Raw genomic sequence first — 17,547 nt, 5'->3', positions numbered from 1 at the left:
AACCAACGAAACTGAAGCTGATAGGGCCTGATTATGTCGTAAAGGGGCAAACTAACTCTACCTTCCATGTCAAATTGTAAAATGTTGGGCACGCAAACCTGAAAAAATAAAATCAAAATTAAATTTGGTCGAGACAAACATCCTGATTCCGGCCGAAATTTCCGGCAAAATCTGACTGCCAGGTGGAAATTCAGTCCCATACTCCCCATCCAGGTATTTAAATCCAGACCAACTTCTAAAACCCAAACAGGCATGGTTTCGGAGTTCGGACACTGTATCCCATATAAATAAGAGGCCTCTATAAACAAAATTCATCCTCCACTTCTCTGTCTGACTGAGGTTTTATTTTTTCAAAGAAAAAAGCTGTAATTAGGGTTTTGCAATGTTGACGACAAGTCTTATACCACAAAAACAAGAGGATAATCAAGAGCAGAGCTACTACTTGGATCTACATGGTCACGACACTACTCTATTGAGAAAAAGATTTCTCGTCATTGTTGTTGCCCTAGTAGCTTGTATTGGGGCTTCAATTTGTGGCTATTACACAGGTAAATTCCAATCTTTAACTTACCAAGACGGTAGTGCTCCATATAATTTCAGCTTATCTCTTAATTCACAACTCTCAGTTTCGTAATGTTTGTGGATGCAGCAATAATTTACGCATCTTTCTATGCTGGAGAAGAGGCTCGAAGACCTCCTTGGAAATATTTACGAGAAATAGTAAGTGCTAGCTTCCTTCAACTTTTGATGTATACCTCATTATCACTTTTATTGAGCATGAGATTAAGTTACTGTAATTCTTATTTCTAATTACTAATTAGTATCACGAATAAAACCGCACTGAATAAGTAGTATAAAGAAAATTTAATGATTAAGGTCTAATAGTCAAGACAATAGCATGTGTCACAAGGTAATGAAGATGCAGCTACTGATAAGAAATTAAATTGTGGGCGGGATAGATTTGCATTATTATGAGCAGAAGAATTGTCATAACTGAAACAAAATAGAGTGGTTTTTGTTGTTGTTTTTATTTTATTTTATTTGTCAATTAGGATGCAGGTTACCATCTAATGACTTACCACCATATAGAGGCATCTACTTTTCAACCATAAATTTGCATTGTTTCTAAAGATGGAGGATAATCGTCGACGGGAAAGATTTACACAGACTGTACATTTTTGTTACTCATATTATATATTCTACATTAAAAAAAAAATGTTAACTTTAGTTCTGTTTCGTGCAGGACGTGACTGATATGTTATGTATTCATGCGGCAGCTTTCACATTAGGAGCACTTACGCTTGATAAGCTTAATGACTCCGGGGGGAGGTTGGTGCCGATTGCATCAGTTGATTTTATTGCCTTTACCTTCATCCCTATTGGATGGTGTATCGGTCAGGATCCATTTGTCAACTTCTGGGGATTAGTATTTATAGGGTGGGCAGTTGGAATGGTCATCCCGAATTTAATAACTTATGTTTCCGAAATTTCTCCACCTTCCATGAGAGGTGCCCTAGTTAGCACAATTTTCCTGCAGTTTGCTGGAGGGAAAATGCTATATCATCTTATCAATTTAACATCCTCCACAAAGGATGTCGAAACATCGCCTTGGAAGCTTGGAATAGTTGCAGCTGTGATTCATTTTATTGTGTGTGCCATGATGGTGCTTCCGGAGTCCCCCAGATGGCTTTATAGAAAGGTAATAACTCTACAATTAGTGATAATTGGCTTTCCCAGTATCAGCTAACTTTAAATAATATTTAGTTCAAATACATTGTTTAGATAACCTATTTTTGTCTCATCAGGGCCAGAAAGCAAAAGCTGTGGAAACACTGCATATGATAAGATCTGCTCGTGAAGTTTCCGGAGAGGTGGAGGCAATGGAGTCATCAATGGAAGCAGAAATAGCCAAAGAAGGTTGCATAGAGGATTATGATGATTGGTGTGATAAAGCATTTCCCATCAGTATTTATTTCAAAAGATTCGACATAAGAGGTAGGATATCATATAAAAGAATTTTCGCGGGCATTGGTTGTCTAGTGGCTCAACAGTTTGTGGGTATGAACATGATCATGCACCTTAGCTACACGGTATTTAATCTCATTGGCCCTGGATATATTACTAAAAATGATGAAGAGATGGAAAAAGTGGGAGCATTGGCAATTCCTCTCATCACATCTGCTCTCTCAGTTGTCGGCATAATTTTCTGTACTACTTTAGTAGATCGTTGCGGGAGGAGACGGCTTCTTTTAGTTAGTATGTTTGGGATTATAACTTCACTTGGGTTGCTATCATACGTTTTTCGTGTTAATGGCCAGAGTCTTGGTATAGATGATCGGATTTGGTATGACAATGAAGGAATTTCCCCTCTTGGCTTATTAGCATTGGTGGCACTAGCGATGTACATGATATTCTACTCATTAGGCATAGGAACTGTACCATGGATCATAACTTCAGAGATATATCCGATGAAGTATCGAACTGTTTGTGCTGTCATTGGCGCAATGGCTTACTGGGGCTCCAAATTACTAATTCACCACCTTTTTCTGGACGTCGTGGGCTACTTTATTGGCATCACAGGTACGCTTCTTCTGTTGCAGTTGTTCTCATGGCTTGTTGGTTTGTTCATTTACTTGTATGTTCCTGAAACCATGGGGTTTCCGTTGGAAGATGTTGAGAAGCTCTTGTTACAACAAGAAAAAGACATCTAAGATATGCGGCAGTTACGATGATAGTTACCATGGTGATGCGCAGTGTGTGGAAGCAGACAACCTACTGTGAAGGGCATATCGGAACAGGTAGACTAGGTTAGGTAGAGAGTGAATAAGTGTGTGAATAGACTTTGTTCTGTATATCTAATTTATAAGAAGTAGTAGAAGAAGAAGAACACTCATTCTTGTAAATATTATGAATTGATATGCGCTGACATTTCCGAAAATCGGTCTTCTTTTAAAGCCCAAGAGCAATTCCTATGGGAATGAACAAACCCATTCGTTTGTTGAGCCAGGTGGATGGCCAAACTAGGTTTTCCACTATAGTAAAGCATTGGGAGTTAAATCAATAGGCGTGCGATCCGGGTAAAAACGCTAGAGTCGGTAGATCCAACGCTGGCGTTGGAAGGGATAACACTGGCGTCAGAAGAACCAACGCGGCGTCATAAGATAAAACGCCGGCGTTTTTGCTACAGACGCCAACGGGTAGTTTTTTAAAATTCGAATTTCACTTTTTACCTCTATAAATTACCATAATCTTCAAACAATTCACTCACACCAAAATTCACTTGAATTTTCTCTTGTAAAATGGCTGAAAAGGCGATCACACTTTTTTGCGATGCAAAACTTGAAGCTGTTGTTTCTAAGATATGTGGGAGCTTTAAAAAGATTGAAAATTGTAAAAGGGAAGTGCAAGTTTTAGAAGTTGCTCCAAGAAAATGTTCTGCTAAAAGGCAAAGAAGAGCACCAGTTTTGAAAGTTAACAACAAAATATTCAAAAACAAAGGTGAAACTGTCAAAGAGCGCGTTGAATGGAAAATACGTCAAATGAAGACAAACATGAGGCCAAAACTTGTACTTGATTTTTATTCAAGTTTTTATTTTTGTCTAAGTTTATATCTTGTAAAAGAATTGGCAGTAATATCAATGAATGAAAATGTTTATATTTTAAAATAGATTTCCACTTCAGAATAAGTGAAATTTATTACAACTTAAACTTGCAAATAACATCAAACTACATTTTCATAAACCACAACAAAAACATCAAACTACATCAAATCCAGCGACATTCTCTCTGTAAAGTTCATAGCATTCAAAATTCCTAAACTCTCTTCCTCTTTTTTCGGTAAACTTGGTCTGAGCGTTGGTTTTCTGTAAAACAGATAAATAACAAGTTCAGATATTTTTATGATGCAGTTGAGCCCACGAGGACAAAGGTAAGATACTCACCAGTTTTTCGTTGGATATTCCAGAATTGCTACGATGAACCATCCACAATACTTCTGTATAATGTTTGACTTCCTTAGTGATGAATGCAATTCTTAGTTCTAGGATCTTACTATTTCTTATGGCTTCGTTCCGCGATGCTACAAAATTTCCCAATACTCATTCCCATAAATTTTCATTGTTCATTGGTCTCATCATACGATGTAACCAACATCGAAAAAGAGCAACATCTTCTTCCATTGTAAAGACCGGCAGCGGCATTCGAGAGCAGTAATGATGTGCTTGAGATGGACCATATTTTAGAATTCTGAAACACTCTTCGTAACGAAAAGGTTTACCGTGAGCTTCCTCCCAATTAGCAAGAGCTGTTTGGATCACTTCATCTCAGTAACACCGACGAACTTTTCTTGATCCATTTCCATTACCAGAGAAAGAAATGGCTGGATTTCAATCCTAATAGAATGAAAACGAGCACGCAATCGACGAGCATCTCGGTTTCCTGGGTTTCCCGTCAGTGAGACGAACATTGAAAAACGTTCTCCCAAAAAAAAAACGTCATAAGAAATAACAATACTTGTGATTACCCTATGAAATAAATATGCTTTGCATAGAGTTATATCCTCCTTTTGAGTAAACTTGGGACCACGATTTCTAACAGACATTTCTGTCAAAGAGGGAGAGAGATTTAATAAAAAAGAAGAAGAATAAGAAGAAGATGTGATTTTGGAGATGGGAGGAATGAAATTTATAGGTCGAGAAAGAAAAGGGAGTCGTTGGAAATTTTTCCGTTGGCGTTTGAAGCAAAAGTGCTGGCGACTTTACTAAAACCGCCCGTTTGAATTACCACTAGGTATTATAAATACATCACTATGTTTTATTCTAAACTAAACCAACCGATTTCTTTCTCAACATCCACCATGTTTTCTAAAGGCAAAGCGAAGCAAATATTATGTGTCGAAGCAAAAGAGGTTTGTCCATTATGTTTCATGGATAACCACAGTCTTATGCAATGTCCTTGGATGTATTCAAAGTGTCTGTGGGAAGGTTGTTCACGCATCAGAATGGTGATTGAATCACAACCGGAAAAGCTCAGGTATTTGAAATGTCAAGATCCCAATTGTCTAGAGGAACCACATATGCTAGATGATGCTATGAAGATTAAAAAACAAGAAGAAGAAAAGATTGCAACACTCGGCAAAAACTTCAAACTTAAAGCGAAATTGAAGAATGAGCTATTATACTGCAAGCATTGTGGATATGGAGATCACGAATACAAACATTGTCCATAGAGAATCAGTGCATGCTCAAAGCCCGGTTGCAAGACTTTTATGCATTTGCGGACTTCTTCCGAAGAAGACACATATGGAAGGCATTTCTGGGAATGTCCCAGGTGTTTTTTGGTGGAGTGGGCTGATTAAAATTGTATGACAAATCGATTCACTATGCAATTATGTTATCACGATTAATCTTCACATTTGCATGTCAGTAATTTAAATTTTTCCCGGATTAAAAATTACACCATCATAAATAAAAACGTACGGCATTGAACAACCACCACATCATACATGAAAATAAAAGAAATACATTAGATTAAAACAACTACTACATAGGCGTCAATTCTCGGCGGGTGGTGGAATTCCTAAAGTAGGGGATTGTATCTATTGAGCACCCTAAGAATGTTGGAACAAGCATGGAAGTCGAAAGGACGACCGCAGTGAGTTACTGGCCACATCGCTAGAGTTATGGGTTCCACTTCATGTTCGGCTTCACCGTTGAGCTTATTTTTGTGATTCTCCATTAGTAAAGCAATGAACTCCAACATATTCATACTAATTACACTAAAATGATGCTGCAATCCATGAGAATCACGCCCATAGATGTTCCCAGTTTCAGCCGTGAACATTCTGTAAACTTTGTCCCAGAAAGTCAACGTCGAATCGGCTACATTACGCATGACAACATCTTGTGTCTGAAAAACAAAGGCTCTACAAATAGCTAAATGCTCTTTTTAGTGAATCTAACAGTACGAACTCTGTGAGGCATTTTTGTAGATGATTTGAGAGTGAATAATGTGTGAATTTGGAGTTGAAATGAGGAGTATTTATAGAATTCAGAAAATGTAGCCGTTGGATCACACGATTTTTCAGTCGTTCAGATTGAGCCGTTGGCGCCCTTGGGTCAGACACTGGCGTTTCTAATACGGACGCTGGCGTTTTATGTTATGTCGCGCGTTCAATGTCCAAACGCTAGCGTTTTTTCTTCAAACGACAGCGTTCGTAGCAAGGTCGCCCGTCGTTATCACAGGCGCACGCTAGGCTGTCCATCTCGATGTTCAAATCAACAAATATATTGATTTGAACATCCATTTTTCATGTTTGTTCATTCCATAGTGAGAGCAAAATTAAATTACCTTATCCCAGAATGCTCCAACGAAATCCCTAATTATTTTTTTTGATACGAAAGATCCCTGATCTAGAGTCCTAAACACTAAATCGGAACAGAAATTAAAGAAGTTCACAAATTTCTCTAATCAATTTACCGACATCTCTTATGAGGCTAACTAAGGCCGCTTCACCTGAGCAAAGGTAAAAAGGCCTCAGAATTTTAGCTTTGTTCTAACACCCCCTACGTCCCTTTTCGTATGGACTTTAATATGTATCATGGGGTGAGTAAATTTTTTAACAAAACTCATTTTGGACACAAATACACAATAATTACAATCACCTTTAAAACTTACTAGCTACAAGACTTCCCCACTACAAGGGTCTTAAAACTATGAATTTATATTATCCCAAAAACAATATTTTGTGGGTTGACTGTAAAACACAACATACAAAGGAAAAAACGTAATTCTACCCTATCTCTTGGACCCATAAATTCCATCTGTAAAATTCCGCGGCCAAACCCACCATCAAACTCTTTACCGTACCTGAGGATCTTTACCCTAGTTTAAGGGCATTGGGGAAATTTGCAAACGACGACTCATCTCAAAAGTTTGCGGTATCTAAAACGTTTCGGACATGTTATAAATATCATCGCATACCGTTTTTTTCTTTTCCTAATTTCTTCTGATTTCCCCCCCCCCCCCAATACCTCTACCTCTCTCTCAGAAGGAAGAAGAGCGAACAAACAAATACTCCGTGTATAAAAAACTGAAAAGTAATTCAAGAACATCGATTGAAGAAAGGTAAAGTTCAAATCTGTTGATAAATCTTTAGAATCCTAATTGAAATTTTGGATTAATTTTTTTTTTATATCTCCGTTCTGATATTCTTTTTAGGGTTTGTTTTTGTAGGGAAATAGAAAAGAAGAAGGTCAAGAAAACATGTCTTTTGATTTGAAATTAAAGCCATCATGTGGAGGTTGTGGATCAACTTCTGATCTTTACGGAAGCAATTGTAAGCATATGACACTCTGCTACTCCCTCCGTTACTTTTTAATAGGTTGATTTGGTTTTTAGAGTAAATTAAGGAAATTAAGTGAAGTAATCATTGAAAGTGGTCCTCACGACACTTGTCAATAAAAGAAGTGAAGTGAAGTGGTCCTCATGACACTTGTCAATAAAAGAAGTGAAGTGGAATGGTCCCCCATGACACTTGTCATCAAAAGAAGTGAACTGCAAGTGGTCCCAAAAAATTAAAGTAACATTTGACTTTCCCAATTTAGAAACTGGCCTATTTTTTTGAAATTTTTATTTATAGAAACTGGCCTATTAAAAAGTAACGGAGGGAGTATAACTGTGGAAAACGGATGACTCAGAATCGTGCAAAGTGTTCTGATTGCGGGACTCAAATCACTCATTTGATAAGGGTTAGTTACTTCCATTTTCTCAAACAATTATTGTACTAAATTCTAGTAACAACAATTGTGTATCCATATAATTTTGTGCTGGGTAAAATTCAATTATTTGGTAATCCTAAAAATTCATGTTCGGTTGAGGACTTGAGGTAATTCAATTACCTTTGATTTTACCCCGGAATCCAATTCCATTGCACTATTGGACCAATGCAATGGAAATCTATTATTTTGGAGGGAATTGGATTCCTAGGAATTAAAATTCTTAATTACATAAGAGTTCATTTGACCCGTTCTGTTCAAGGAATTGGGTGCATTCAATTGGATTACCCAGCCTCCAATTCCTTGAAACGAACATGCTGGAATTTTTAACTATTGTGCTTTTCGTTTGTAAGTAGTCATCGCTAGATTAGACATTAGCTGGAGATATATGCATGTAAATGTTAAGAGGAAGAAGTTGTACTTGGTTCAACATAGATCCTCATAGACATGGGAGCTTCAGGATAAAAAACCCACTATGGGTGATTTTGGAAGTACCATACTGTAATTATGAACTGGGTGCTGAACTGGTAACCACTGTGTTGTCGACGGTCAGTTAGTGAAATGTGTAATGCACTCTGATCTGCTAGCCTGTGGCAGTTGAGTAGCAGCTTCAAGGATTTTAAGGATTTGTACAAGTATAGGTCAATTGATATGTTTTTGTTAGTAATATTCAAGGGATACTTGTACAGTTCTATTTTGTCTGACCTTAGGTTTGGAGTTCTTGTACTGCTCGTAAGATGAGCAGCTTTAAAACCCCAGTTCGGAAGAGTTTATGTGTGTGTCGTCATATGGATATTCAAATCTAGTAGATGACAAGAAAATCTATTTAAAATTGTGGAATTCTATATCATATTAAGTGTCTTTTGTCACATTATAGTTTTGCATCTTCAGTGTGTTACTTGCTAGATACCTATGTGATTTAAACTTATGTTGGTAGGCTGGCGATTTTGGTTTTTCTATTTTTTCATAAAGGCCCTATGTTTGCAAACAAGAGTTAACTATTGATATCTTTTAACGTTGGGGTTAATAAGCTGATGTTAGTGGATTCAATTGATGTTAGTTTGGAATAGCTAAACACTCTTACTTCCTCAACCCACGGGGATTACTGAAATTCCTGTGTTGAACTATTTTTAGTGGATATTAATTCCAAGGATCCATGCGGTTTTACATACTTCCAGGATGATGGCGACGATGATGATGAGGCTAATGAAGAGGAGGGTGGTGGACTGAGCAAATCTGGGAAGGAGTTAAAAAGCTGCTAGGACGTGCAGCTGGAAGGAACAATTCAGATGCCGAAGATGACGACGACAATGATGATGTAAGCTCATGTTGTTTCAGTTAGAGTTTCTGAATTTCACTTAATCTGCATGCATTCTATTCTGTCTTCCGATGACATTTTCTTGCCTGAACTTCTTAACGTGAGAAAATTAGTGCCTTGTAGTAGACAAAGCGGATCACCATTCCTGATCTGATCCAAACTGGTTTATCTAATTATGTTTTTTATTATTCATCTGCAGGAAGCGGATGATGATATGAGCATGTCACCTGTGTTGGCTCCAAAAAAGAAGGATACACATACACCTAAAGAAGAACTTGTTGACACTCCTGCAAAAGCATCACATTCAGCATCCACTCCTGGAACCCCATCTACAAAGCCTAAGAGAAAAGCATCTGGAGATGATGCTAAAGTTGCCAATAGTGCACCTTTGAAAACAGCGAAGATGGAAACCGTAAGTTCTTGTTTTTTTTTTTTTTTTTTTTAAATTTTGTTCTTGTGTTGATAGTTCTTTAGTTGGTATTCTCTCTAAACCTGATTGATTTGTTGCATCTTACTGCTGTCAGCTTCCAGCATATTTTTGATTGGACAATTTCATTTTTATTTTTATTTTTCAGGATTCCAAGTCTTCTGCAAAAGAGGGGTCTGCATCGGCTTCCAAAGGTAACAACGCCATACCTTTGAATCGTTCAGCTTCGTGGTCCGCCAAAGCTCCCGCAGACCCATCTACTGGCCCTGTTACCGAGGAAGAAATCAGGGCTGTCTTGCTAGAAAGTGCTCCGCTAACAACACAAGCTCTCGTGGCAGAATTCAGGGAAAGACTGAAATCAAAAGAGGTATGCAGTTGGAAACTTTTTTAATTCTCGTGTGGCCCGCTTCTGCTTTAGTTGGCAAGTAACATTTAATTGTCTAACTAGGACGCAACACTTTTCTGGATTTTTCCATGTCGACAGAGACTCACCATTAACTCAACCATACCTCTGCAGTCTGGAGCCTTCACTGGTTGTTTGCACATAAATCTCTTGTTTGTGGTTAATACCACGTATTTCTGCAATGTTTGGTCTAATAACTGAGACAATAGCATGTCAGTACATCTTTGCCCTTTTGTAGCTCTTTACCAACTCTGAGGCATTTGAAGTGTGACACTTGAAAGAGAGGGTCAGCAACCCCATAAACCCGTTTAGCCGGTGGGGTTCTTTGAACAAGCCCATGGTTCCCACAATCCTCTGAAATTTATAACATTCAGTGGCTTGGATGGGTTGTATGCGCACTAACCTTTCAAGTTGGTGAGCAAAAATTATGCTTAGGATTTCGGTGTCATTGTGTCCATCTTTACAAATTAAGCTAGCATAAATTGGATACTGGCCTTTGTTTCCTAGATGTAACCATTACAATTTGGCAAATTTTATTGAGAGGAGAGAAGAGATAACAAACTTTTCTGGGATAGTTTCTTCTTTCCAAACCTTTTGTGAATTGTTTATGGCAAATATTTTACTGTTTGTGTCTTTTTCACCAGATTCACTCATAGTCCTCGAGGATTTCCCTGAAACTCGTGAATTTGCAGTGAAATTCGTGTTGGGAGCACGCTCCTCACTAGGGAGAATCCGCGCTCCCAACTTGGGAGTAGCTTTTCACTTATTACCCTAGAAATTTCCAAGTTTAAAAACTATAACTTCCTATTATTGTAATAATGTTTCTTGATATACAAAACAATAATTGACTTCTGTATATCATCTGATTCTAAAAGTTCTAGAGACTTCAAAACTTTCTCTCTATTATCTATATATGTGACCCATAGTCCATACACTTTCTAAATGTTTTGAAAATAGGCACTTCATTAACATTTTCTAAATGTTTTTCATTTTATTTATTATGAAAATTAGCAGTGCTACTAATTTATCTATGAAACTTATTTATTCTCCCTACTCGCTGCCCGAATTTCGTTTTTTGAAAATTTTCCGAATTTCGCTCCCGCTCCTGGTGACTAAGGTTTGCTTTGCCCCAATAATTTTATGATATTTTTCTTAACTTAACTGAAATATATTGCCGCAGGACAAAAATGCTTTTGCTGCAATTTTGAGGCGAATTTCAAAGATACAGAAGTTTGTGGTATTAAGGGATAACAACGCCATACCTTCGAGAGATTCAGTTTCAGCGTCCACCAAAGCTCCTGCATACCCATCTACTGGCCCTATTACCGAGGAAGAAATCAGGGCTGTCTTGCTAGAAAGTGCTCCGCTAACAACACAAGCTCTCGTGGCAGAATTCTGGGAAAGACTGAAATCAAAAGAGGTATGCTGTTGGAAACATTTTTAATGCCCGTGTAGCCCGCTTCTGCTTCAGTTCGTAAGTAACATTTAGTTGTCTAACTAGGACGCGGCACTTTTCTGGATTTTTCCATGTCGACAGAGACTCACCATTAACACCACCATACCCTATGGAGACTTCACTGGTTGTTTGCACATAAATCTCTTGTTTGCGGTTAATATGATAACATCAAATACTTCTGCAATGTTTGATCTAATGAACTTATCTACAAATAGAGCACCTAATAACTGAGACAATAGCGAGTGAACATCTTTGTCCTTTTATAGCTCTTTACCAACTCTGGAGGCATTTAAAGTGTGACGCTTGAAAAAGAGGGTCAGCAACCCCATAAACCCGTTTAGCCGGTAGGATTCTCTGAACAAGCCCATGTTTCTGGAATTTATAACATTCAGTGGCTTGGATGGTTTATGTGCACACCAACCTCTCAAGTTGGTGAGGAAAAATCATGCTTAGGATTACGCTAGCAAACATTAGGTATTGGCCTTTCTTTCCTAGATGTGAGTATCACCATTTCGCAAAATTTATTGAGAGGAGAGAAGAGATAATAAACTTTTTGTAGCCATTTCTGGATAGTCTCTTTTATGAATTGTTTATGACAAAAAATTTACTCTTTGGATTATTATTTGACCCCAATAAGTAGTTTATGATCATTTTCTTAACAACTTGGTTGAAATATATTGATGCAGGAGAAAAATGCTTTTACCGCAATTTTGAGACGAATTTTAAAGATACGAAAGTCCGATGAGGCCAACTACGTGGTATTAAGGGATAAGTAATTTTTGGTTACCTGTTAGCTTTTATTGTTTGACTTCTTTTTTGGGTTGAAGGATCAATGGGGGTATTCGGGTAAGAGACCAAGAACATGCTGCACATAGCCAAGGATCAAGAAAATCAGCAGTTTATGGTGCACCATTCTAATTAGAGAAAAGAGCTCAGCATTTGGAGAGGACCAATTACTGAGCACTCAATTATCCCACTTTTTTGTGAAAGCAAAGAGAAATTAGGTCAATTTTGAATAATCTGTTACGGTTTATATGTATATAAAAACTGTAAATGGCAATATGTGAGGTTTATGTAAATAATCTGTTGCGGTTTTTGTGTATCACTTTGGAAGTACTTACTTGGGTGGCACGCTTTTTGGACATACTGCAAAAATAAACAAGGAGATTATCTTCAATGTCTGGCACAAATGCTTCAGTTAGTTGGGAGCTACCTGCTCCCGTTCAGTCAGAAGTTTTTTCTTCACATTAGTGCCCTCCTGGACGACTATTCAGCGTCTTCGGTCAGCGTACTACTCTTCCTGCCACAGTGAAAGACCCAACCGTAGAAAAATACCGTGGTGATGTTCTTCACGCCTAAAAAAACTCTCTGAATGTTTTTGTAACCTGGTTGGGGTATGTGAAGATTATCTACTAAATGAGAAAAATGAAAGTATCGGCTTTACGGGATTGAGTATTTATTACCAACCATAAAGAGTAAGAATATCAACGATTTCATCGAGGCTATGAACACAGGTTACATTTGGCGGTAGAAACTAGAAACCGGTACCAATAACAGTAACCATCTGTATGTTAGTTTCATCTTCCTCTCACATTAAGTAAGGGTGAAGTAAATCGCTGGAAAACGTCGAATCCCGCGCCTAGATTGTTCAAATTCCAGTCCAGTTTTAAGGTATTTTCTTGTTGTTGTAGTACAGTTGAGTATTTCACTGGTTTTGTTCAGAAAGGGGATTAGTTTTTTTTTTTTTTCCTCATAAATGCTAGAATCAATACTTAGATTCTGCCTCATTTATTAGATATTATTCTCTGGGATTTATCTCTTTTTGGTGTTTCATTATTCATTTTCTAACTTTCTTTCTGTTTTGGGGTTTCATTTCTTCAAGGGGCTGACAGTGTTCTTCATTTCCCAAAGAGAGTGAGTAAAGGTACTCTCTCTATATCTCCAATACTGTGATTTTTGGTTATGATTGTTCATACTTTACATGAGATTATGATTGTTTGATTTGGGTCTTATGCTTTTAATTAAAATTTGGTGTCAAGGGGTATTATGATCCTAGTAGGTTAAATGCTGGTGTTGTTGAGGTGTCTTATGATTCTAGGTTTCCATGGGTCTTACGTTTCTAGGGTAAGGTGAGATTATTTGTGTTCTTGGGTCTTTCAGCATTTTGATTACTACTAGTCAATTTTGATGATACATGAGTAGTTAAGTGGATGTTGTCTTTAGAAAAATTTTGTCATAAATTGAGGAGTAGATACAATCTGCGAGAATGTATTCTGTCTTGAATTATTTTTCCAAAATCGAGGCGCTTTAGAATTGAAATATTACACATTCTTTGCTAGCAACTCAAGTCCCTTTGTTTTTTCCCCACAAGTCTATTAAAATTATCTGATTCCTGGAATGAGATACTTCGCAATTCACTGTCATTTTTGAGCCAGAATTCCTTGCAAACGTAAATGGTGCAGGAGGCAAAATGAGTCAGAAAAGAGGGGGTGGCAGGCCATATTTTCCTGGTAGTAGTAGTTCACCTGCAAAAGGGAAAGGTGTTGGTGGACAAGTCTCTGGAGGTTCAGGCTCTGGTAATAATAAAAAGGCTGAAGTTGTTCATCTGGGTTCTAATTTTGCAGAGCTAAGCCTTGATTCTGGTAAAGATACAAAGTGGGAGGTAGTGTCTCGCAACAAGAATCGAGGCGGGGCAGGTGCACCAAAACAGTGCCGTCCCCAGAATTATGCTTCTACATCCAGGGGCCCAGGAAAGGCTACATTAGGTGCCTGGCAGGATAGAAGACCAGGTGGAAGAGGAATTATGGAAAGACAATCTCTCAGTACAGGGAGGGAGAACCAGTACATGGCACCACCAGCCAATATTCCTCCCCCTCTACCACATGGTTGCCAGCAGGGTGCAGGGGATGTCCAAGTCCAACCTAATGTGGTTGGGAAAGCGAAAGATGATATTGACTCTGAGGTTGATGAAGACATGAATGAATATAGCGATAATGACATCTTTTCTGATGGTTCCAGTGCAGATGAAAGCCAGAAGAGCCATGAGAGCTGCAAAAAGAAAAAGGTGTTTAAGAAGTTCTTCGACATCTTAGATAAACTGAGCCTTGACGAAACAAATTCATCTGTGCGGCGGTGGCACTGTCCAGCATGCCAAAATGGACCAGGAGAAATTGATTGGTTCTATGGATTGCAACCACTAATGGCCCATGCTAAGACCAAGGTATCAAAGAGGGTGAAGCTTCATAGACAGTTTGCAGAACTCTTAGATGAGGAGCTAAGCCGGAAAGGAACTTCTGTTGTACCAGCTGGTGAGGTATATGGTAAATGGCATGGTCTTCGTCAATCGGTTCCTGATAAAGCAATTGTTTGGCCTCCCATGGTTGTGGTTATGAACACTTTTCTAGATAAAGAAGATGAGAAGGTATGATTGAGTTTTTAGCATAAATTTGTCATCATAAAATGTTGGTCACCATTTTGCTAGTGGGTTTCTGGATTTTGTTGTACTCTGCTTGATTATTATTTACCACTTGTTCCTTACATTATTCATCGCTTCCTGTCTTCTGCTATGCATCTCATATAACTTGTGTTGTTGAATGGATTTTCAGTGGACTGGCATGGGTAATCAAGAGCTACTTGCTTTATTTAGTGCATACAAGGCAGTAAAGGCTCAGCAATCCTATGGTCCGAAAGGGCACCGGGGGATGGGTCTCCTCATATTTGAACGTACACCGACGGGCTATGTTGAAGCTGTGAGACTCCACAATCATTTTATTAAGGAAGGAAGAGACAGGGATGCTTGGGATCGTGGAGGAACTCTATTCTTTGAAGGTGGAAAACGCAAATTGTATGGTTTCATAGCAAGCAAGGAGGATATGGATAGCTTCAACCGCCATTCTACAGGTTCACTTCACGTCTTAAGCTTCAGTAGTATTTTTCATGCTTTCTATTCTAAAGGTGCATTCATTATATCTCTGCACCAATCCGAAGTTTGGGCTGTTACATCTCATTGTAGTTAGTGATTTGTGTGACACATTAAAGTGCCTAAAATAGTGAGAACAGCATGGAATGCAGTTGCTTTTGAACATCCAGCCTTTTTTTTTTTTTTTCATAGAATGATTTCCTTTGAGATATTTATTAAACTACTGCTTCTAAAGGCAGTTTATACATCCACATACGTTTAGCTATGTTTTTTTCTTTTTTCATGCTTCGTTGTGCTTAATTAGAAAAAAAGAAAATATTTGACGTGCTTAACAGATAAGTCAAAGCTGAAATTTGAAATGAGGTCATATGAAGAGATGGTAGTAATCCCATTGAAGCAAATGGATGAAGACAATCAGCAGCTGAAATGGCTTATGACCAAGGACGTTAAGAATCAAAGGAATGCAAAGGCCATGGAAGAAACAATTGGGGTGTTGAGTGAGAGATTACGAAAGACGGCGAAAGATAACCGCATTGTGCGAGAAAGAACATTATTGCAATATGAACAAAACAAGGAAGAGGTGAGATCCAAAACTAGCAACTATTCTAAAGCATTAGCTACCAGTTGCTGTCTGTTTTCCTCGTTACTAATTAGTATTAGTCGGCCTTTTAAATTCAACTCTCACTGTCCGCTATTCTTTTTTTGACTGTGGTCATGGTTGTAGTAGTAGTTTCCTTCTTTCTCTCATGATCGTTTATCGTAGTATACAATTCAGTGAACTTACTAGTCATACATATTAATATTAGTAGCAATTAGTACCAGCATTGTGAGGTCTGGATTTATGATTTGTTTCTTTTACCTATTTTTACTCTTTCCAATAGCCGTCTTATATGAGTCTGATGTAATCTTTGTATAGATGGATCAACAAGAGCAATTTTTCAAGGCTCAAATAGAGATGATTCGTCAAGAGTTGGTGGAGAAAGACAGAGTTTTTCAAGAAGAGCAGGCAGAATGCAGGAAAATGCAGATTAATGTTATAGATTCCGGAAATACCATGGACCTTAAAATCAGGTAACAGTTCTTAACCTGTCCAATCAGTAGAGTTCTCAAACCAGAAGGTAGATAGATGACAAGCATAACAAATTTTTAACGAGGAAATGTGTTCATTTTCCAGTGGATATTATGGTCTTCATTGTAACTGTGTCACTTTGTTATCAGTATGTCCCATTATAACATAATGTATGTACTTTAAAAAAGCAGCGCTTTGAAATCGTTTTATCGTATGTGCATTATGTGGTGATATGGTGATGTTGCTTTGTCCAGGGACAAGGAGATTGAGAAATTTATCGAGTCTCAGTCAAAAGGCATAGAGTTATTCGAAGCAGAAAAAGAAAGCTTATTCCAACTGCATGGAGAGAAGAAAGCAGAGCTGAAGCGTAAGCATTTGCAAGAAGCCAATGACCTGAAATGTAAGCATTTGCAAGAAGACGTTGACCTGGAGAAAGAGTTGGATACATCGTTGACAGAACTCATGAACCGGTACAGTTCTCAATCCTCTTAAGGAGGATTCTAGCATTATTCATGCTTTAAGGTATAAAATGCAGGGAAGAACATGAAGGAACATTCAACATACAATTTTCTCTTTTTTGGTCAAAGACTCCCCCTTCTTCTGCATTTGTTTTTTTTTTTTTTTTATATTAAAGTATTATACAAAGACTCCTTGTAGGGAAATCATATATTGAACGTACAAAAATTCTTTATAGAGAAATCTTAAGTGACTGTTTGTTTCTTTTTTCTTTGCTAATCCAAGTCGGGATTAAATCGGGACATCAGGATGTGAACAGAAAATCAAATGTTGTGTGCCTGTGTCATAGGACTAATCTCATTTGCATCCAATCATAGTCGTTTATGGGAACTCAATTTACTGCCAAATCGCCTCATTTCACCAATTTACTGCAATGAGAAGAATGATTATCCCATAGTCAGATGCTGAAGACATTTTTACAAATGGTGCACTTGAGTATTAAGAAAGAAGAAAAGTTGCAATAGAAACAACAATGTTGCTGATTTCAAATTTCTACTAGTAAAAAGAGATAGAATTGAAAGATTAGTTATAATTAATAATCTTCACCGTTGGTTGTACTTGATTAGTAACCCCATGCAACTGGGCATGGTATCGTAGAATTGTGGCTCCACACGTATTTGAAGATGTTTGTCTTTGAAGTTGGATGATCAAAAATTATATTGGG

At 37.8% G+C, this 17,547-nt stretch overlaps 3 protein-coding genes across 4 annotated transcripts; all 3 read left to right on the top strand.

Annotated features, from left to right (window-relative positions):
* The first annotated feature begins 342 nt into the window (after nucleotides 1-342).
* Nucleotides 343-2,864, top strand: LOC113321151 (probable inositol transporter 2). Its single transcript, XM_026569038.1, has 4 exons — nucleotides 343-548; nucleotides 650-720; nucleotides 1,244-1,699; nucleotides 1,806-2,864. Exons 1-4 carry the CDS (start codon nucleotides 383-385, stop codon nucleotides 2,709-2,711), a joined length of 1,599 nt encoding a protein of 532 aa, XP_026424823.1. The 5' UTR covers nucleotides 343-382; the 3' UTR covers nucleotides 2,712-2,864.
* Nucleotides 2,865-7,263: 4,399 nt separating this feature from the next.
* On the top strand, nucleotides 7,264-12,297 carry LOC113324077 (transcription initiation factor IIF subunit alpha-like). Its single transcript, XM_026572419.1, has 8 exons — nucleotides 7,264-7,336; nucleotides 8,910-8,993; nucleotides 9,114-9,193; nucleotides 9,293-9,505; nucleotides 9,669-9,887; nucleotides 11,104-11,343; nucleotides 12,066-12,151; nucleotides 12,207-12,297. Exons 1-8 carry the CDS (start codon nucleotides 7,264-7,266, stop codon nucleotides 12,295-12,297), a joined length of 1,086 nt encoding a protein of 361 aa, XP_026428204.1.
* LOC113321180 (protein SUPPRESSOR OF GENE SILENCING 3 homolog) lies at nucleotides 9,871-17,049 on the top strand. Of its 2 annotated transcripts, none has more exons than XM_026569060.1 (8): nucleotides 9,871-9,887; nucleotides 12,066-13,050; nucleotides 13,262-13,303; nucleotides 13,842-14,800; nucleotides 14,985-15,279; nucleotides 15,634-15,878; nucleotides 16,215-16,369; nucleotides 16,622-17,049. In XM_026569060.1, exons 4-8 carry the CDS (start codon nucleotides 13,850-13,852, stop codon nucleotides 16,857-16,859), a joined length of 1,884 nt encoding a protein of 627 aa, XP_026424845.1. In that variant the 5' UTR covers nucleotides 9,871-9,887; nucleotides 12,066-13,050; nucleotides 13,262-13,303; nucleotides 13,842-13,849; the 3' UTR covers nucleotides 16,860-17,049. The 2 variants fall into 2 exon arrangements, with proteins under 2 accessions (XP_026424845.1, XP_026424844.1); XM_026569059.1 differs by lacking the exon at nucleotides 9,871-9,887 and having other exon boundaries at nucleotides 12,153-12,383; nucleotides 12,494-13,050.
* Nucleotides 17,050-17,547: the final 498 nt, after the last annotated feature.

This window comes from Papaver somniferum, chromosome 11 (genome assembly GCF_003573695.1).
Source record: "Papaver somniferum cultivar HN1 chromosome 11, ASM357369v1, whole genome shotgun sequence".
In the NCBI taxonomy this organism is placed as follows: Eukaryota; Viridiplantae; Streptophyta; class Magnoliopsida; order Ranunculales; family Papaveraceae; genus Papaver; species Papaver somniferum.
Note: the sequence above shows the minus strand (reverse complement) of the source record. Positions and strands in the feature narration are given on the sequence as shown.